At 39.4% G+C, this 21,516-nt stretch overlaps 1 protein-coding gene across 4 annotated transcripts in view; it reads left to right on the top strand.

Moving 5' to 3' along the window:
• Positions 1 to 18,802, top strand: part of LOC133482074 (centrosomal protein of 164 kDa-like) — a 42,834-nt gene extending 24,032 nt beyond the window's left edge. For 3 of the 4 annotated variants that reach the window (XM_061781676.1, XM_061781679.1, XM_061781678.1), the window contains 18 exons: positions 746 to 867; positions 1,972 to 2,601; positions 3,852 to 3,983; positions 4,716 to 4,902; positions 5,014 to 5,097; positions 5,207 to 5,329; positions 6,963 to 7,106; positions 9,765 to 9,848; positions 9,922 to 9,990; positions 10,065 to 10,324; positions 10,445 to 10,603; positions 11,468 to 11,615; positions 11,696 to 11,800; positions 14,230 to 14,332; positions 14,433 to 14,771; positions 14,880 to 14,946; positions 15,041 to 15,142; positions 17,791 to 18,802. In XM_061781676.1, coding sequence (XP_061637660.1) covers positions 746 to 867; positions 1,972 to 2,601; positions 3,852 to 3,983; positions 4,716 to 4,902; positions 5,014 to 5,097; positions 5,207 to 5,329; positions 6,963 to 7,106; positions 9,765 to 9,848; positions 9,922 to 9,990; positions 10,065 to 10,324; positions 10,445 to 10,603; positions 11,468 to 11,615; positions 11,696 to 11,800; positions 14,230 to 14,332; positions 14,433 to 14,771; positions 14,880 to 14,946; positions 15,041 to 15,142; positions 17,791 to 17,887 — 2,955 coding nt within the window. In that variant the 3' untranslated portion in view covers positions 17,888 to 18,802. The remainder of the gene's footprint in view (positions 1 to 745; positions 868 to 1,971; positions 2,602 to 3,851; positions 3,984 to 4,715; positions 4,903 to 5,013; positions 5,098 to 5,206; positions 5,330 to 6,962; positions 7,107 to 9,764; positions 9,849 to 9,921; positions 9,991 to 10,064; positions 10,325 to 10,444; positions 10,604 to 11,467; positions 11,616 to 11,695; positions 11,801 to 14,229; positions 14,333 to 14,432; positions 14,772 to 14,879; positions 14,947 to 15,040; positions 15,143 to 17,790) is intronic. The other variant, XM_061781677.1, reaches the window with a different exon arrangement.
• Positions 18,803 to 21,516: the final 2,714 nt, after the last annotated feature.

The raw sequence follows: 21,516 nt of genomic DNA on the forward strand, positions 1-21,516 counted from the left end.
ACTTTCTCCCCCACTTTTGTCAACAGCTCACCCTCGGCAAAGGTCTGTGCTATATTGAGGGACATTCTATTTCAGAGGTGTCCAAACTTTTTCTTTCAAAGGCCGCACACAGAAAAACCTGTACCTTACTCTTGCACTGAGCAGCAGCAGAATCACATCTCCACATTTAGAACCAAAACATGAGCATTCCGTACTAAGCTGACCTTGGCATCACATCTTACCAAGTGATGTGTGATTGGTTGAAAACAAGGAAATGAGAGATGAGAATGAACAACTTCTTTTCTCCTGCCATGCAAACGACACGGGCAAAGTCAAATGTTTCTTTTAGTCTGTGCTGCGTAGTTTGGACACCCCTGTTCTAGTTGGTCATTATAGCATTGCTAGAACAATAAATATCTACAAATTGTGGCCTAACCGTTAGATCATTATGCCACAGTATATTGCAGGCAGCATTAATCTTAACTCATGACTAATTTGTATTAGTCATGTGTGCTCAGTGTGAACCTGCTCTTAAATGTCAAATGTAACACTGGAGAAAACCGGATTTTGTGTCTATCCAGAAAAATCAAAAAGAATATGGGCAGGAAAATAGTTTGCGGCCTGCAATCCATAATCTTTTTGTTGGTTGCTTGCTTACAGTTTTGAACAGTGGACTTGTTACTATATCAGCAGTAATACCAGTTGTACTGGACCAACGTGTTTACTTCTATTTACAAGCTATTTACTTCTGTTTTGTCTCATAAAGATGTCAGAAAAGGTTTTGGACCTTAATGATCTGTCTGGCCCTGTGAGTCCATTTGAGGACAATGATGCCGGAGATGTGGAAGATGAGATGGATAAGTATATAAAGGGCGAGGTTGCCAAGAGGTTAGTTGTTTCCATGCTGTTTATGGAATACTGTTAAAGGTTGTACTGAATACAGACTCCAGCTACTTCGTTGTGTTTCGACTAGTGATGTACTGAAATTTTGGCCGCCAAAATGTTTCTACACATCAAAGTAAAGACTCCTGTACGATTAGCAATCAATGCCCTATTGGGCTTTGCTGACTATTCAGTTGAATTGCCTGGGAGGTCTCTTTATTACACATACCTTACACTCAAGGATTGATCATGTCATAGTGCCAAAAAGCAACCACAAATGTGAAATAAGCATAACCTTTAAATAACACATACATGCAACAAACTACTAGTAACATAAACACACATAACAAAGATGAACAACTTTTTTACTGTAATAATTCAAATTTGCATGTCACACTGAATTATGAACCGCGTGGCTTTTCCGTCATCATGCTAGCAGCTGCTAGCCCAATCAGAGAGTCCCTATTGTCGCCCACCCTCGCTGCTTTCCGCTGTTCGGGAGTGGAATACTTGTTGCACGCTATTATGCGCTCCAGCTACCTACGAGCTACAGCTAACGCGGCTAAATACGAAGCCAAGTCACAGTGGTGAACGTTCGCTTGGCGTCCGTTGTCAGCGCAGGATATGCCTAATCATTGCCTCCATGACAGCAAATGAACTACACTTTTAGACAAGTATCGTAATAACGAAGGACGGAAGATAAAACAAAATGGGTACACTATGCTAATTGCTAAACAATCACATGACGTCGCAAAACCCCAAAATAAGTGATTGTGTGGTACAGTACACTTGTCACATTGGTCTGGCTGGAACCGCGTTATAGCGGATATTAGCCAACTTTGAAGAGCTAAACAGCAGGCAAATTAATACATGTTTATAGAGAAAAATACTGTCTCATACGATGTAGACAGCCATAACAGGGACCGGAACCGAATTAGTATTCACCGCTGCTACATTACTTGACAGAATGAACGTATAATTTACAAGTACAGTAATATAGTAAATAATTATATTGTTTTAAACTGATACATTAATAACAATCAGATTTTCTGTGAATCAGGAGATGTGTTGTTTTAACGAATTAACACTAAAAATGCACTTTCTCCAAAGGCATTTGCAGCCTGCAGATAAAGACAAATCATCTCCTGAAGTAGACAGACTTGTGGTCCACCATTCAAGTGTTCAAAACCAACAAACAGCAACTGGTCGCAGCTCAGCTCTGAATCTACACAGGCCTGAAACATCTAGAGGTCGGCTGTCCCGAACTTCCAGCTCTCAAATCAATGACGCAGAAACTACCATACAGAATTATGTGACTCCATTGGAGAAAGAATCAAACTTTGGAATCTGGAAAAATGAAAAGGAGGAAGAAAGTGAGTTGAGGAAGACTGAAAAAGAAAAAAGTCAAAAAGCAAGGAGCAGGGAGGAAGACAGACAGAGTGGGAATGCCATTTGGGGAGTGGAGGAGAGCAAAGAGCAAATAATGGGGGAGAAGAACAGCAGGTTATTTCATCTCCAGGAGACAATTAGCAGAGAGGAAGAAGATGAAAAGGAATGTTTGAAAAGAGAGAAGGAGGAGCGAATATCTTTCCTCATTGAAGAGCTAAAGAGAGAGGAGGAGGCAGAGAAGGACCAATTAATGCAAGACAAGGAGAGGAGAAAGTGTCTCCTCCAGGAGGAGTTGAGAAGCAAAGAACAGGAGGAGGAGAAGCTTCGAGAAGAGAGTGAAGAAAAACTGAGGTAGGTATAATTATGACTATTGGCAGAGGGTTTCTAATGAGCATTGTACATTTTCATGACTCTTTGTTTTTTAACATCCTCTCTTTGTTAAACACAAATCTTTTGTGTGAGAGAGCTAATCTAATCTTACCCAGCCTGGTCACTCCGAGATGGAACCTTTACATCTTCATTTCTACCACCTCCAGCTCTGTTCCTGTTGTCTCTTCAGTGCCACTGTCTCTAATCCGTACATCATGGCTGGCCTCACCACTGTCTTTTAAACATTGCCCTTCATCGTAGCAGAGACTCGTCTGTCACATAAAACACCTGACACCTTCCCCCACCCGTTCCAACCCGCTTGGACGTGTTTCTTCGCTTCCTTACCACACTCGCCATTGCTCTAGACCAGTAATTTGCAACCTTTATGGAGCCACGGCACATATTTTACAATTGAAAAATCTCACGGCACACCAACAAACAAAAATGTCACAAAAGGTGGATACATTAATTAATGTATTTACTTCCTGCCATCTAATAGAAGAGCATTTATTTGTTCTGTGTGTCATTATTCCTCACTGGCATAAATAGATGAAAAAAGATACATTATTTCTTGGAAATAAATAATTTTTTGAGCAATTAAGTCAAATTTGATAATTTCCCACGGCACACCTGAAGAGGGCTCACGGCACACTAACGTACCCCGGCACGCTGGGTGAGAATCACTGCTCTAGACTATGGACTCCAAGTATTTAAAGTCTTCCACCCTCACTATCTCTTCTCCCTGTATCCCCCTCCACCTCTCTCATTCATGCACATATATTCTGTTTTACTTCCCCACTGAGATTCTTTTAACTGTACGTGGGATGGTGCAATTTGTGAGTGTTCTTTTGGACAGGTCTTATTTTCCACAGTGTCAAAAATATGTTAATCATCAATGATATTGAAACAATCTAGCGGTCCATTAGGCATTGGTACATGCTACAGATCACCTCTAACAGTTTGAAAATATTTGTTCAATCTTTTATAATTGTTTTATCAAGAACTTAGTTAATTTTGAGTGCTATCCAATCCAAGATGTTTCAGGCCACTCAAACTTTAATATGACCCTATACATGCGATGTACATATTGATCCCAAATTACATTTGCTGTTAAAACATCCATCCATCCATTTAGCGCTTATCATCACCAGGGTCGCGGGCGTGCTCGGGCGTTCTGTTAAAACAATCAACTTTAAAATCTGTTATGGGTACTACTTTGTCTATTTCATCAGGGCTCTGAAACAGCATCTTTTGTCCAAGAGGCAAGAAGAGGAAGTCAAGTTAAACAAAGAGTCTCACAGGATGTTGGAGGCACTGAAAGAGTCTGCTCTGAAGGAGAGAGAGAAGCAGCTTCATGAGCTCAGGTCAGAGTCACAAAGGTGTATGGGAGCAGCTACTGCATGCAGTGATTTTATAATTGGAAAACACAAATTCATCTGTCGCAGTCAGACCTTGCAGGAAGGTGGGACTTAAGCAAAAGGACCAGCCACAGTGCAGTAAGGGCCATATTCTCCCGTTTGCTTGTAACGCACCTTCCAACTATGTGCATTGTTCTGTCCCTTATGACACACCCACCTTGCGTAACCTGCGAATTTGTGCACAACCACCGAAGAGGGATGACTCATTGAAGTCTGAGGCTGGCTCTAAATCATGGAGCATGGAGTTTTCCAGCGACCTGTGAAAATAATTTAAATCCAATTGGAAAAACTTTAAATATGAAAATACCTTACATTCCAAATGTGTTGTCGTGCAACATGCACACAGCTGACGTGCACACCACTCTGCCATAGTACACTTTAAAGGAGAGCGTGTTTTTTTTTTTTTTCTATATGAAACAAATTCAATTAAAAATAAATAAATAGCGGAAAGTTCAGTGGTGCCCAAGCTTCACTGCGACGTGGACCAGGCGAGTCACTTTAACGTACTGTATTTGACAACCAACATACAGTAGAAGCAAATAAAAACAAATGTTTCAGTATCTAACGCACTCAACTCAGCTTTGATGTGAGTACATAGTGCCATATTTACTAACCAGACTGAATACTCACATGAACGAAAATTACACTATTAATGTATCACTATTTTTTCATGTTTAGGGAGGAGAGTGAAGCCATGTTAAAAGAATTACGTATTACACTTGAAGAAGAAAAGGCAGCCGAGCGTGACCGGTTGGAGGGTCAAAAGAGGCTGGACATTGAGCGTCTGAAGGCTGAGTCAGAAGAAAAGCTGCAAGCAGAGAAAGAGAAACTCCAGGAAGAGAAGCTAAACCCTTTTAAACAGGAGGTGGTCGTTGTTGTTTTTTTGTTGTTGTTATGAAAGAAACAACAATGACAACAACTCAAAGTCATCATTATGATAATTTATATACTGTATGTTTTTGTCTGTCTGGTAAAGTTAAAAAGGTTCCCTGGCACAGAGAGGAGGAGGGAGCTGATTGGTCCAGGACCTGAACAGCAACTAACAGAGTACCACAGAGAGGTTAGTCCACGCAGTTTTACATATTTTTTCCCACCAGTCGATGAAACTCTACAGGTAGGAAATTCCACTGTAATAAAGCTTTACACTGACTCACGCTTTTCCTGTGTAGCTGTCTGATTTGCTCCTGGAAGTAAGGGAGGAAGTGCAGCGTGACCATGAGAAGAAGCTAGAACAGCTGAGGGAGGAACACAGGCGAGAGCTGAACATCATCAGAGAGAAACAACTGGAGGAGGTTAGAAGGATATACAGCGGGTGAAATAAGTATTTAACACGTCACCATTTTCTCACTAAATATATTTCCAAAGATGCTATTGACATGAAAATTTCACCAGATGTTGGGAACAACCCAAGTCATCCATACATACAAAGAAAGTAGAAAAATAAGATCAGAAATTAAGTTATGCGTAATAATGTGAAATTACACAGGGAAAAAGTATTGAAAACTAGTATTTATTTAATACTTTGTACAAAAGCCTTTGTTTGCAATGACAGGTTCAAGATGCCTCCTGTATGGAGAAACTAGTTGCCTGCATTGCTCTGGTGTGATTTTGGCCCATTCTTCAACACAAGCAGTCTTCAAATCTTGAAGTTTCCGTGGGCTTCTTTTATGGACCTTGAGTTTGAGTTCTTTCCAAAGATTTTTGATTCAAGTCAGGTGATTGGCTGGGCCATTCGAGCAGCTTTATTTTTTTTCTCTGAAATCAATTGACAGTTTTTTGGCACCATGTTTTGGATCATTATCCAGCTGAAATGTCCACCCTCGTTTAATTTCCATCATCCTCGTGGATGGCAGCAGTTTTTTGTCCAGAATGTCTCGGTATATTTGCCATTTATCCTTCCTTCAATAACGTGAAGTTTACCAGTACCATTTTCTGTAAAGCAGCACCATACAATCATGTTCCCACCTTCGGACTTCACTGTTGGTGTGGTGTTTTTAGGGTGATGTGCAGTGCCATTTCTCCTCCAAACGTGGTGTGCGTTATGGCATCCAAAAAGTTCAATTTCGCTCTCATCAGACCAGACTAGATTCTCCCAGTATTTAACTGGCTTGTCCAAATGTTGTTCAGCAAATTTGAAACCAACTTTGGTGAGCCTGCATAGAAAATAGATTCTCCCATATTAAAAAAAAAGAAGAAGAAAAAAAAAAAAAAGCCCTGGCGGGAACGTGCTCCTCCTTTTTTTTTTATTTTATTTTTTTTAAAACAAACGCCTGCCCTGGTTTAAAAAGTAGAGAGAAAAAAAGAAAATGGGCTTCCATACATAAGAGATGTGTCGTAATGGTTCCACAAATAGTGTCACAAAAGATATTTAAAATCAAAAACTACAAACAACAAGATTTTCCCTTCGAAGTAATACCCTGGAGTCTAACACACTTTCCCATCCTTCTCTGCCACACCTGCATGCACTCCTGGGAGGATTGTTGGGGGACCCTCTGCAGCGCCGTCATCATGGCCATCTTAATGTCCTCCACATCCTAAAAATGAGTCCCCTTGAGATAATAAAAAAAAAGAAACAAATAAATAAAAAAAAATTGAGCCTGGTTGAGTGAGAAGGGAGTTTATTCCAGCACAGCAATGTTCTTCTCAGCCAGGAACTCTTGGATGCTCAGGGCATTGTAAGCAGCCACGAGTTGTTCTGCCATAACTCTTGCCTCTTTTTGCACACCTAACAAAGCAAACGGTCTGATTGATTGTCTGGCTCACATTGAAGGTGAAAACTTTGAAGTTTGTAGTTTGGTTTTGAAATACTGTATATCCTTTGTGACACCAGTCCTGGACCTTTTCTGACACACCCATGAATGAGCCGCAGTAACTTTGTGTTGCTTTCAACTTTCAAATTTGAGTCTGTGTGTTGGTTTATGACAGGAAAGTATCCAGAGGGACCGCTTCCTTACAACTCAGCAGTTTGACAGAGACCATCTTCAGGCCTCACATGCTCTACAGCTGGAAAGACTCCGCAAGCAACTTGACAGTGAGATAGAGAAGGCACAACTGACACATTCACACAGGGTAAGATCAGTCTGACTCATACATTGATACGAATGCAACCTGTGTCATATGCTTAAAGAAAATGTTGAACAAGAAAGACAGTTAAAAGAGTCAGGGTATCAGAGACCGCGAGATCGGTACGCTGATGTCAGATGCAAAAGGTGTTACAGGGGCTCCTTGGTTGACAACTGGGTTCCGTTCCTACTGCGGCAACCTAACGGGAATTTGTATGCAAATTCACTAACCTACGCTAATGCAGAAATTAAATCGGAACTATACCCAAGATGTCAAAACTTTCTGTTATATTTTAAATGTGCATAGCTTCTCTATCAGCTGCTGTTTCCTTAAATCTAAATCTAATCTAAAACTTTTAAAACATCGCGTCCACTCGCTTATGGGTGCCACCATTTTAAGGACTTCACTCTCCCGAGAGTGGTAATTTGCGAGTATGTGACGCATGTTCACCAAATTCCTGCCTACTTTATTCACTAATAAAACTATACAGTTAGTAAATGTTCAGCAACTACAAGCTATGTATTCAATTTCATTACATGTAGAAAAGCTACATAACATGTATTACATATATAAAATACGTATTAGCAGGCAAGGCCTTACTTCTGCTTGGACATCACTTTCGGTCTGCAGCTGAAAATGATTTCGCAACGTGGCCCTGCCCTTATTTTGATAAAATATTCTGTTTTATTCATATTCCACAGCTGAATATTAATCAGAGTACCGTGTTTTCGTGAGTGCTTGCACATACAATGTGTTCCTGCTTTAACATGTTGGTGGTTTAGTTCCCCTGTAACTCATCATTATAGAAAATATATTTATGTAAAGCACTTCTAGGCTGTGAATATAAAACAATCAAATGAATAACAGTAAGTACAGTAGTAACTGAGAGTGCCTTCTTGTGCCACATGATTATGTAATCTTATGCCACTAGGCAAATACCATAATTACTCGTGTATAATGCGCATTCCCGCCCCCCAAATTATCAAAAGTCAATAGCGCATTATACATAGGTATAGGGGAAAATGAAACCGCTTTTACATTTTATAAATGTATGCCGCCATCTAGAGGTTACGAAAAAGCTGTACACTTTCATTCCAATGTCACCGCCACCTCGAGGTTATGAGAAAGGAGTATACTTTCATTCTAATATGCCGCCACCGAGAGGTTATAAAAAAGGTGGAGCCTAAACTTTCATTCTAATATGGCAGGGGTATATATGACTGCTTATACTGTATGTACAGTTGTGCTAATAATTTTACACATCCTGGCAGAATTTGTGAAATGTTGTTGTTTTTTTAAAATATGACTGAACAACAACCATCATTCATTTCTTTATTGTTATGTTTTGTTTAATGATAATGCTTTTCTGAAATGCTTGACCGTTTAATTTGAATCCCATTAAAATAAAATTAAATGCGTTTCACCTAGCCCTTCATGTTTTCTTTAAAGAATTGTACCCATCTTACAAATTCTGCCTGGGTAAGCAAACATACGAGCACAACTGTGTGTTTTCTCATTTACTAAATAGAAGTAGTGAATTTCAAAATAAGAGCAAGTAAATAAAAACAAGTATTACATATTCAAATAAAGTGCTTAACTTCAGAATAATTATTTGAAAAAAATACTTAGTTTTGATCATATGGGTCGAAGCAAAATCATGCATTGTAAAAATGCATTATACATGGGTAGAAGGGTTTTCCAGAATTTTGAGGTCAACTTTGGGGATGCTTATTATACATGAGAAATTACACTGTGTGCTGTTCGTAACCTTGAAATGTTATGTCAGTCCCAAGTACTGCCTGAAATCAACCCAATTGCTCAGGAGAATTCAGGTGTACAATACAGTTTTACACAGTGAGTGACCGGTCGGTGCATAGTTTTCCTCATCTTATCTTGCTTTGAGTTCACAGTAACGAAACTACTTGAAAAATCTAATTGATGAGATGCTTTGTAATTAGATGTTTTGAGATTAATTAATCTCAATTAATCACATTTTTAATTCTACAACAATAGTCGTCTTAAAAGCAACATGGTTGAATTAAAATGGATTTTAGTGGATGACTTAATCAAATAATTGACACAGAAAGGAATATTGTCAACTCTGGAAAAATGCATCTAATTGCATTTCAATACAAAACAGGAGAAAAACTAATAGAAAATATCCCTGGCCAAAATTAAACGGACTTGACGTTAAAGTGCCATTTTAGCACTGCTTTTGTTGAACAGTATTGCCTTTAAATGGTTTTTGCGTGGGTTTAAGTGCTTCGGTCGTATGAAAACTCCTTTTTGCACAACTACGCACAACAACAAAACCACGCTTATCAAGGCTTCCATCAGGTAGTTTGTTCTTTTGTTTGTTTGTTTTTTTTGTTAAATTTGCCTCCCATCAGTCCAAGGATTGCGGTTTCATCTAATTCCTCCATTTTGGTACCTGAGCTCTGACATGTGCATCAGTCTAATCGGTGTACCAGGAAATCGTGCACTGACAAAGGTTCTGCATTGTTTGGAACACAAAATGCACTTTAAAGTGCACTTTTTTAAAAACTAATTCATTTGTTTGTAATTAATCACAATAAATCTGATGAAGTCCCACCCCTAGTAAATACATGTTTCAAGGTTACAAACGGCGCGCAGTTACTTCAGATCGTTTTACTCTTCCTGCAGGAATCAGAACTTAAGGATCTAATCAGTCAGTTGGAGCTGAGAGCAAAAGAGCTGAAGAGAGAGGAAGAAATGCTGTACAGCAAGGTACTATTTGCTCACGAACTCATCAGAATACATCCAAAGCAACTGGGTGTGGACTAATATTGTCTCTTCTTAGACAGCGGATCTGAAGAGGAAGAGGAAGATACTTGGGGAAGAAGAGGAAGATGTAGACAAACGGACAGGGGTTGGGAGTTTTTTTTATGTAGACAAAGAAAGCAAATTATATATTGATAAATATTGTATTGGATGTGTGTCCAGGCCTTACACAAAGTGACCCTGGAGAGAGAACAGCTGAAGCTGGAGCTGGAGCGAATGAGGGAGGAGCAATCTCACACTCGAGAACTCCTCCGCGTGGTGCGGGAGGAGAGGAATGAGGCCCGGCAGGAGGAGGAGAGGTTGACGGAGGAGCGAGACAAAGTCAGAGAGGAAGGCAGGAAGGCGAAGGAGCAAAAAGAGCGACTGGAGAGCAAGGTGGCCCTTTTGGAGGAAAGATGCAACCGGCTCAGTCGCAGAGTCAGGTACACTGAAATGTCCAGAGAAGTAGTCATGAAATTGAGAATGAAGTTATTTTCAAATTGGGAGCTGGAATTTAAAAACATAATCATTTCCTCTGCATTTGACTTATTGTATCCTGCTAGTGAGTTGGAAATATGTGGGGGCTGTACCATCAGACAAAACATGGACAAAAACAAGGTGATGTCGCCCCCCAGTGGCCACAGAGACTCATCACTACATGTAAATGACCTGGAGGACCCGCTTCGCTGCACTGTACCTGACAGTAACGGCGACAACATTGAGTAAGTACAGTAGATGCCTTTTTTTAATATATTGACTTTCTGATCACTCTCATTGGTGAAAGTCTAACATTTTATGCCAGCATTGAGCATTTACACTCACCTCTAGAAGTAATGGCACAATGAGGTAAATTCTTTATTTTTGCTATAGACTGAACAAATTTGGGGTTTAAAATCAACAGAGAATAAGCAGTTATTGCAAGCAGGATTTGCAACTGAATATGATTAGCTTTTATTTTATCCTGTTTCTCACCTGAAAACGTGGTTATTGTTGAAAATGCCATCTTTTACATTCCATGTATCAGATGTCAAGATTGTACCATTAAATAAATTCTGAAATGTCTTGTCTCATATTCTTCCTTTTGAAGTAAAACTTTAATGTTTTCACTCTACAGCAAAACTAAAGAAACTATCCCAGCTATCATCGGGCAGGAGGCGGGGTACACCCTGAATTGGTTGCCAGCCAATCGCAGGACACATACAAACAAACAACCATTCGCACTCACATTCACACCTACGGGCATTTTAGAGTTGTCAATTAACCTACCATGCATGTTTTTGGGATGTGGGACGAAACCGGAGTTCCCGGAGAAAACCCACACAGGCACAGGGAGAACATGCAAACATCCTTGCATCAAATATGGCTTTGCATGCAACACGAAACTAATTAGTCATTTGAACTAATAGCCAATTCATATCAGAATTTGCTTAGTATTTCTGACATTCAGTTCTATTTAAAAAAAAATATATATATTTTTTTTTTATTTAAAAAAATACAAAATTTGCTGTGGGGAAAATCAAGACTATTCAATCAAGACATTGTAAAGTTCACAACATTAATACAGGTTTTCACACCTGTCTGTTCAGATTTGGTGGATTGAATTCATCCATCCAAAAGACCAAAATCTTCCTAGAGAAGGAGAGCAACCGACTAATGCAGAGACAGACTTTGCATGTGGCCCAGAGCAATTCCACACAGCAATCCAAGATGGATGGAAGGGTAACTCCGCAGACGGTAGGAAGTGGTGGAATCCATATTCTCATTGCATGTTTAAAGAAACACCCTGTCTTATTGTATTTCCTTTCTCTTGTCAGGAGGCAAGAAATGTGTCTGAACTGCAGGAGATGGTTAAGATTGGAAATCCTCTCAACTGTAGAAAAGAACAACTTAAGCAGCTCGACAGTTCTATAGCTGAGGAGGTTAGCCCGGAGTATCATATCATATACAGTTGAACTAGACGTTTATATCCACTATATTAAAAGACACACTTTTTTTTCTCACTGCGTGACATGAAATCAGACGAAACTTTTCATGTTTTAGGTCAGTTAGAATTACCAAAATGACACTATATTGTCAAATGTATTCACTCACCTGCCTTGACTCACATATCGATTTAAGCGATATCCCATTCCTCATCAATAGGGTTTAATATGATGTTGATCTACCCTTTGCAGCTGTAACAGCTTCAACTCTTGTGGGAAGGCTTTCAACAGGGTTTATGGGAATTGTTTCCCATTCTTCCAGGAGCATATTTGTGAGGTCACTCACTGATTTTTGGACGAGAAGGCCTGGCTCACTGTCCACTCGAAATCAACCCAAAGGTGTTCTATCGGGTTGAGGGCAGGACTCTCTCCAGGCAAGTCAAGTTCATCCATACCAAATTCTCTCATCCATGTCTTCATAGACCTTGCTTTGTGCACTGGTGCACAGACATGTTGGAACAGGAAGGGGTAATCGTTAAACTGTTTGACTGTGCAAAATCTCTTGGTATCTTGAAGCACTCAGTTCATTTCACTGGAGCTCAGGGGCTAATATTTTGGAAATTTCCAACTTTGTGGGAACAGTTTGGAGATGGCCCCTTCCTGTTCCACAATGACTGTGCATCACTGCCCAAATCAAGGTCCATATAGACATGGATGAGAGAGTCTGATGTGGATAAACTTGACTGGCCTGCACAATCCTGACCTTAACCCTGTAGAACACTTTTGGATGAATTAGGGGAGAGACTGAGAGCCAGGCATTCTCGTCCAAAATCAATGTGTAACTTCACAAATGTGCTTCTGAAAAAATAGTCATAAATTCCCATAAACACGGCGGCACAGTGGCCGACTGGTTAGCACATCTGGGGGGTAGTGCCCGTAAAGACAATAAAAACATTTTAATTAGTGGAGGCAACAGTTGTGTATGTGTGTGAAAAATGGTACCTGACTACTAGATGGTGTTTAGGAGAGGACAAGGATTTTAAATTCAGGTCAGAGCTAGTATAGTGAATCTATTACTGAAGAATTGTGATGTCTTATACTACCTCTAGTCGGTACATGGGCAGCAATATTTTGGAAATTTCCTGGAGCAAATTGTCAATAAAGGATAATAATCCATCCAATTGGTTTAAAAACAAACAAACCAAAAAAAGCACTAGTTCTCAGCATCAGCCAATGACTTTTTTTTCCTGATATTATACAATTCCAATGAAGTTGGGATGTTGTGTTAAACATAAATAAAAACAGATTGCAATGATTTGCAAATCACCTATATTTAATTCAATACACTACAAAGACAATATATATTTAATGTTAAAACTGATAAACTTTATTGTTTTTAACAATAATCATTAACTTAGAATTTTATGGCTGCAACACGTTCCAAAAAAGACTGACAAAAGTTGACGAGTGCTCATCAAACACCTGTTTGGAACATCCCACAGGTGAACAGGCTAATTGGGAACAGGTGGGTATAAAAGGAGCTTCCCTGAATTGCTCAGTCATTCACAAGCAAAGATGGGGCGAGGTTCACCTCTTTGTGAACAGGTGCGTGAGAAAATAGTTGAACAGTTTAAGGACAATGTTCCTCAACATATAATTGCAAGGAATTTAGGGATTTTTTTTAGAAGAAGTAGTCTTGAATCTAGGTCCCCCACGGTAGCAGGCGATCTTAACCATTGGGCCACGGCTTTTCCTCAGTATGGTACGAGTACCACTTGTTATACCAGGGATCCCTCTAGTGGTACATGAAAGAATCACTCCCTCAGGAAAGTCCAGACTGATACATTTGCATTGAATCTATTAGAACTGTTGATTTTTTTAGATGGTCACTGATGGTATAGTGGTGCACTCGCCTGACTTTGGTGCGGGCAGCGTGGGTTCAGTTCCCACTCAGTGATGTTGCGAATGGTTGTCTGTGTCTATATGTGCCCCGCGACTAGTTCAGGGTGTAGTCCGTCTTTGGCCCGAAGTCAGCTGGGATGGGCTCCAGTGACCCTAACCAGGATAAGCAGTATTGAGGATGGATGGATGGATTTATAAGCTTTTATTTAGGTACGCTTTTAATTTAGCTTTTGTGCAATACATTTTAATTGCATCATTATTTCAGTACAGTTTTTAGTTTCCTATTTGTAAGCGCTGTGTCAAACTGCATAATAATATTAAATATACAATATACTTTTTAGGAATGAAACTTCTGTCTCATTTTTGATAGCTACTTCGGTGTACTACGCTGGTCTATTTAAATGTCATTTATGGTGGTGGTACTTGGAGAGTTTTTTTTAAGGGTGGTACTTTGTGTAAAAAGATTTATAACCACAGCATGTTGCTCTCACTGAATACTTTTTCTTTCTTTATTCCCGTTACAGTCATTCCTTCAAGGTGCGTCGCTTTTGGCTGGAGAGAGGAAGGTCACCTTTAATGTAACAGATTCAGACCTCAGCAGCACTGTTGACGCACCCGATGTGACAGGTGACACACAATGGTCTTCTGCCCATAAACATTTAAATAAAAAGTATCTTGACTAAATGTGTTCGTCCTCTTCTCATCTCTGTATCCTTTCACTCATCAGGAGGCAGCATGACATTTTTGGCCAAAGTCCAGGAGTTAGCAGAGTCCCAACAGCAGATCTCAGGCCAGCTCAACACTGTTTTAGGTGCTCTGGGCTCATTAGCCCAGAAGCAGAGCAACACATCTCTCCCAGGCTTCCCCGCAACACTGTCTCATTCCACACCTGCCGCAAGCGCTTCACCCACTACAGGCCCAACCTCTTTAGGCCAACCTAACCCACTTTGGAAGTCATCAACCCAAGGCGGCTCTGGAACGACTACCTATCCGGACAGCTCCATCACGAGTGGACTGAGATCTTCTGAGGATGTCACTCTCCGCAGATGGAGAGAGATCTTTCCTGGTAAACACAATAGAGCCATTCTGTATCACTTGTTTGATACGGGTAGTGATTGTTTTTGTTCAGCCTAAACTGTTGACTATTGTTGTTGTTGTTTTTGTTGTTCCCCAGAAGCAGCAGCACTCAACTCCATTACCCTGAGGACATACACATCACATGCATCCTATACTCCTGCTAGGTATAGTACTCTGTGCCTTTAATCGCAGAATTTTCTAGAATCGCTTCTTTCAGTAATGTCAAATGTACACACGACACTTTGTGTGTCGCCATAGCCTGCACGTTCAAAAGTCAGTGAAAGTGGATGGCCGTAGACTGCAGAAACTGATTGACAGCAACAAGAGGTGGCTGGAGATGCGAAAGAAAGACAGCAGCATGTATCCTTTTATGCACACATTCTGTAACTAACGATGCGTGGTTGTTTCTTATGGCCTTTTACGGACACTCTATCACGAATAACAGTTTCCTAGAAGTTAGGGCTGCATCATCATAGCGATGTACGTGTGTGCAATGGTCACATCGCAGGGTCTGCTGCGATGTCAGTGTACTGTCATATACAATTAATCAACTGTAATATTAAAAGTGTCCAGCAGAGGGACTGGTTTGGACATGCTCAAAAGACTAAAAGATTTCTGCATTTCGTATTTCGCTATTCAGAATGAAACTAGGCAGGCACACGGCAGCTGCTTGAGTGCTCGAGGTGCGTTCAGGGACACTGCATAAATGGGAGTGAATGTGGTATTTTGTAATACTGTACATAATTGTAAAAATGGATTTAATAAAATTATTACCATAATTTCTCATGTATAATGCGCACCCCCAAAATTCTGGAAAACCCTTCTACCTATGTATAATGCATTTTTATAATGATTGATTTTGCTTCTACCGATATAATAAAAACATTAAGTATTTTTTTCAAATAATTTTTGTGAAGTTAAGCACTTTATTTGAACATGTATTACTTTTTTTTATTTCCTTGCTCTTATTTTGAAATTCACAGCCTTACTTTTATTTGGTAAATGAGAAAACACACAGTTGTGCTCATATGTTTGATTACTCAGGCAGAATTTGTAAGATGGGTACAATTCTTTAAAGAAAACATGAAGGGCTAGGCGAAACGCATTTAATTTTATTTTAATGGGATTCAAATTAAACTGTCAAGCATTTCAGAAAAGCATTGTCATTAAACAAAACATAACCATAAAGAAATGAATGATAGTTATGATGGTTGTTGTTCAGTCATATTAAAAAAAAATATATATATGTATATTTCTGCCAGGCTATGTAAACTTAACAGCACAACCGCACATACAGCATATGCAGTCGTACCCCTGTCATATTGGAATGAAAGTGTAGGCTACACCTTTCTCATAACCTCTAGGTGGCGATGACATTGGAATTAAAGTGTACAGCTTTTTCATAACCTCTAGATGGCGGCAAAGATTTATCAAATGCGAAAGCTTTTTCATTTCCCCCTATACCCATGTATAATGCACAGTATTGACTTTTGCCAATTCTTTGGTGGGCGGGAAATGCGCATTATACACGAGAAATTACGGTATTTGTATCGGAATTATTTTGTTAAAACACGACAATCACACAATATGGAATTTAGTTCTGTCATAAGAATAGATAAAATTATTTTGTTAATATAGTCAAACCAGAGCTGCGAGGAATGCAAAGTTACACATTGGGGGGAATGTGAACTTGTTTGTTTTTGGACTGGTGAACTTAGTTCTAAATTTTGAATTATGAACTGAACTAGTTAGTTTTTGGAACAATTAACTGAACTTTGAACTACTTAGCGTAGAAAATGAACTATCACAACACTGATCCTGTATTATTTTACATTGCAATATATGTCGCAGGTTTAAAAAAAAAAAAAAAAAAGTCATTTTTTTTCCCCAATATCGTGCAGCCCTAGTAGATTTCCAATTTCTGTACCAAGTTGCATTCATGGGGCTAATTCGTGGAATCTGAAGTAACTGTACTGTTTTGGGGATACAATGTTCATGCATCTCCCCAAAGTGTAAAGGACAATGCTACAAAAGAAGCAAATGCAAATATTCTATGAGCTTGATTAGGAACGCTGTTATGATTGGGGGGCCCTGTAACTTGAATACTGTAACTTGAAAAGCGGTTGGCTTTTTGAACAGTTGGGACATATCTGAATAAAGCCACAAGGGGATCAAAATTAAATGCGTAAATAGTGTAAATCCAGCTAGGGCTAAAAATCATCAGTCAAAAATTCAAGAAATTCACTCCAGATATGAAAGGGACATAGGATGAACCAATGCCTTCCCAGTCCACGTATAGAAAAACTCCAATGTAATTTTATAGTTGTTTATTGTTGTTTATTGTTGTTGTTGCTTTTACTCTGTTCACTCTTTTCTCACTTTCTGTTCCCTCTCAAACTTTGTTCGGCGTGACTGCATATCCAATAAATATCCATCACAACACAAATTGCAACAGGGGGCGTACAGTGCATCAAACCCTCCTGTTGCACAGCAAAACTATTCCGGCATGATAAGACATACTGACAGATCCACCACGGAGCCGAACAGGACAGGGTTAAAAAAAATAAATCCATCCATCCATTTTCTGAGCCGCTTCTCCTCACTAGGGTCGCGGGTGCTGGAGCCTATCCCAGCTGTCATCGGGCAGGAGGCGGGGTACACCCTGAACTGGTTGCCAGCCAATCGCAGGGCACATACAAACAAACAAACAACCAACCATTCGCACTCACAGTCACACCTACGGGCAATTTAGAGTCTCCAATTTATGCATGTTTTTTTGGGATGTGGGAGGAAACCGGAGTGCCCGGAGAAAACCCACGTAGGCACGGGGAGAACATGCAAACTCCACACAGTCGGGGCCGGGGATTGAACCCGGGTCCTCAGAACTGTGAGGCTGACGCTCTAACCAGTCGCCCACCGTGCCGCTGGTTAAAAAAAAAAATAAATAAAAAAAGGAAGTAAGAAACAGACTGTTGTGTGAACCAAGTGTCCTTAATTGAGTGATTCAGACCTCTGTTCACCCGCTATCAGGCTTCGTCCTCCCAGAGCAACCTTGTCCAGCTGGGCCTGGATGACAAGGACCAGATCAGAGTCTACCATTACTGATGACACAACACACTGCGGAGTCCTGCTGGACTTGCTCTCTGAGGACTTTGGAGAACAAATGGCAGCACAACTGCCATAATGCTTTTCCAATGTGACACTAGTAATTCAGTTCTATAAATAATTTGTTTATTCTGTGAATCTTAGCTATGTGGTGCTATAGGTCGGAGACACAGCCTCCATCAAGGTCTTTTCCTATTTTTGACTAAATACGTTCAGCTCTGGTCCACAACAAGACACAAAAAGTCCTGCATTTATTTATTTAGACTGTTAGAGATGACCATGTACCTGAAGTTGCTACTGATGTGTCATTTTTCTACCCGTCCAACTATTCAATGTGGTTGCATTTGAAGCAAAAACCCTGTGCTGGACACAGGCAGCCTTTAGTCAGTAATTTCCAGAGATTCCTTCTCATTGTTCAAGCAAGAATCTTACTTAATATGTCAGAAAACTGAAACGAGGCCCTCAAAGGTCATCAGTCATGGTTTCATGTTTTTTTCTGTTTAAAAACAAAACAACAAAATCAATCTTTCAAGCACTACACTCTGTGTTCTGTGTGTTTTATAGTTGTTCTTAATGTTTGATGATAATTTTGTCTCTGTAAATGTTTTTGTGAGAGACTTGTATGTATTATATTTTCCCCGCTCGAATCTTTAAAACCCAAATAAATGACTGCTCATTAGGTTGCAGCCACTTCACCTCATCAGTAGTTGCGAGCTTTACGTATTTGTATATTTGTATACTAAATGTTTCCATAAGTCAATTTTTTTAATGTCATTAGTATATTTTTGCATTTTATGTAAACAAAGTTATTTTAAATTCGGAATTGGACATATATGTGCTGAATATGAATCACTTATTGTACAGAGCATATTCCAGTGGAGTAAAAGGTCACATTGTAAAACTGGTTTCTTCTCACAGTTTGTGTATCACCTTGCATTTTTCTGCAGTACAACATAAAGTTAAATTCATACTTTTTGCAACAGATTATACAGTTGGTGCATAGATAGTTATACAGCAAATAAGATTGTTTTGTACCATATAATTGTAATAAGGGATGTAATTTAATACATACAAAAATGTGACTAGATGTTTATTTCCACCCCAGAATGAAGGAATGATTCCACAGGTAAGTAGTGTAGGTTCATTTTTTTTTTTTAAAACATTTATTAATGAACTACCATTAACTCTACAAAAAGCTAAGATATCGTTGTGTGCGGATGAGTCAACAATATACACAACAGAAACAACTATACACAAACTTAGAGGTGTCATGAATCAGGAACTGCAGACAGTCGTGGAATGGATAACCAACAAGTAATTAGTGCTTAATGCTTGTAAAACAATATGTATTTTATTTGGGACACAAGCTATGTGAATGAATGAGCCAAAACAACCTGTTTATAAGTAATGTGGCAGTAGAAGAAGGTCAAGAAACCGAACGTCTGTGGATAATTGTCGGAAGTAAATTATCATGGGCTAAACGATAAAGTAAGAAATAAAATTGGTAGAAATTGCTCAATTATGAAAAAGATGCTCAAATATTTTACAATTAAATGCTAAGGGAACTGTCATTAAAAGTCTTGCGTTATCACATATCAGAATCATATTTATTTGCCAAGTATGTCAAAAACACACAAGGAATTTGTCTCTGGTAATTGGAGCTGCTCTTGTACAGATAGTCAATTGACAGAGAATGGTCGGCCAATCAGAAGCCGTGTCGCGTATGACGTAGGGCTAGGCTGGCTCGTCTATCAAGACGCAGACGTGCCAAATGTGGCCCGTGTCCAAATTTCCTCCAGCCCGAAGCATCATGTCATAAAATCAATAATATGTGGCCCGCCAGCAGCGTTTACCACAGTAAACAATACATACCAAAAAAAAAACATTTTATATTTCAACAGAGGGTGGCAGTAGACCTGTGGCTGCACTCTCGTCACGTGACCCCTGTGGTATGTTTTTAGCCCATTTCTAAAATGGCAACTGAAACTAAAAAGAGGAAAGTTGACAACGCGGGCCGCCGTGTCCAGGACAAGTGGATTTTTTCACTGACATACGAAACAACTGTGTCTGCTTAATTTGCCAAGAGACTGCGGCTGTTTTCAAAGAATTTAATATTAAGAGGCACTACCAGACGAAACATGCTAACTACGACAAGCTAACGACGAGCAAACGCGCCGAAAAACGGAAGCCACTGGAAGCTGTTTTGATAGCAAGCAGCGCTTTTTCACAAGAGCCGTGACTCAAATGAAAATTCTACAAAGGCGAGCTACAAGTCTCAGTGAATTAATTTTTTTTGTGATGATCAATCCACAGTTTTATCAAATTTCTGTCATCTGACTATACTATAATCAAATCAGATGACAGAATAGTATAGTCACTATACAATTTTTTGTCAAAATGCACTGGGATGTGATTTGTTAAAACAAAATCAATTAATACATGTTTCTAAAAAATTTCAGTCAACTTTCATAAAATAGTTCATTTGTATTTAATTTATTATGATTTTAACCTTTAGCTATCCTGGTAATGCAATTGAAAACTGATTCTCATTTGCAATATCGACCTAGTTGCAGAGAGCAAAGTGATATAGTTACATATTTACATGTTCATTTACAATGGTAATGGTTCGAGGAATGTCAGGCCGAATGGTCGGCCCCCATACATTTTCATCTGACCAAATCTGGCCCTCTTTGCAAAAAGTTTGGACACCCCTGATCAAGAGTGAGGTGCCATTAATCGGACTCGGATGCTGCCGAATAAATATGCTTTTCGGGCTAAAGCGCAGTGGACGTGTGTTTACTCCTGGACTCAAGACAGAGTTTCAACACCGCTGCGTTACAATCTGAAACTTATACGGTTCGTTGCAGGCAGGATAGTCACGTTAAAGGTCCCCTGCGCCGGTATACCCAATGAGGTGGCAAAAGGGAATGAAGGAATTTTATTGTCGTAGTGAAACTCGTGTCATAGATATGCACTCCAGACTACACACACTCAGAGTCAAATATTTCATGACTTTTTTTAATATAGGTACATCTCAATAAATTAGAATATAGTTGAAAGGTTTTTCTTCAGTACTCATAAAGTGATTCAACACTGAAGTACTTTTCAGAGGGCAAATTCCAGCCTAATTTCTATAAATAAAATCACTTTATTTCTTAAATTAGTTCACTATTTCGTTTGATGTTATATTTTAGTTTCTCAATATGGGGAATTTTTTTATATGCTATGGGGTATAATCATCAAAATAATACATATTTTAATCATGGAATACTTCATTCTGACTGTGTGCATTGTGCAGTGCATCTCTATAATTTGACTTTTTGAATTGAACTACCTAATAAAAGATTTACACTATTCATGTGTGAGCATAATCGATGTGTGCGTGAGCATGATTGACATGAACTCGTGAATGCCAGTGACGTGCGCGAGAATGTGATTGACGTGCTCGCGTGAACACATTTGAGTAGTGTTAATGAGAATGTTTGAGTAGTGTTAATGAGAGTGTTTCAGTAGTCCTTATGAGAGCAAGACTCGTGTGTGTATGAGAGTGTTTGAGTACTGTTAATGAGATTGTTTGAGTAGTGTTAATTAGTACTTGAGTAGTCCTTATAAGAGCAAGATTTGTGCGT

The sequence above is a fragment of the Phyllopteryx taeniolatus genome, chromosome 8, assembly GCF_024500385.1.
Source record: "Phyllopteryx taeniolatus isolate TA_2022b chromosome 8, UOR_Ptae_1.2, whole genome shotgun sequence".
Taxonomy (NCBI): Eukaryota; Metazoa; Chordata; class Actinopteri; order Syngnathiformes; family Syngnathidae; genus Phyllopteryx; species Phyllopteryx taeniolatus.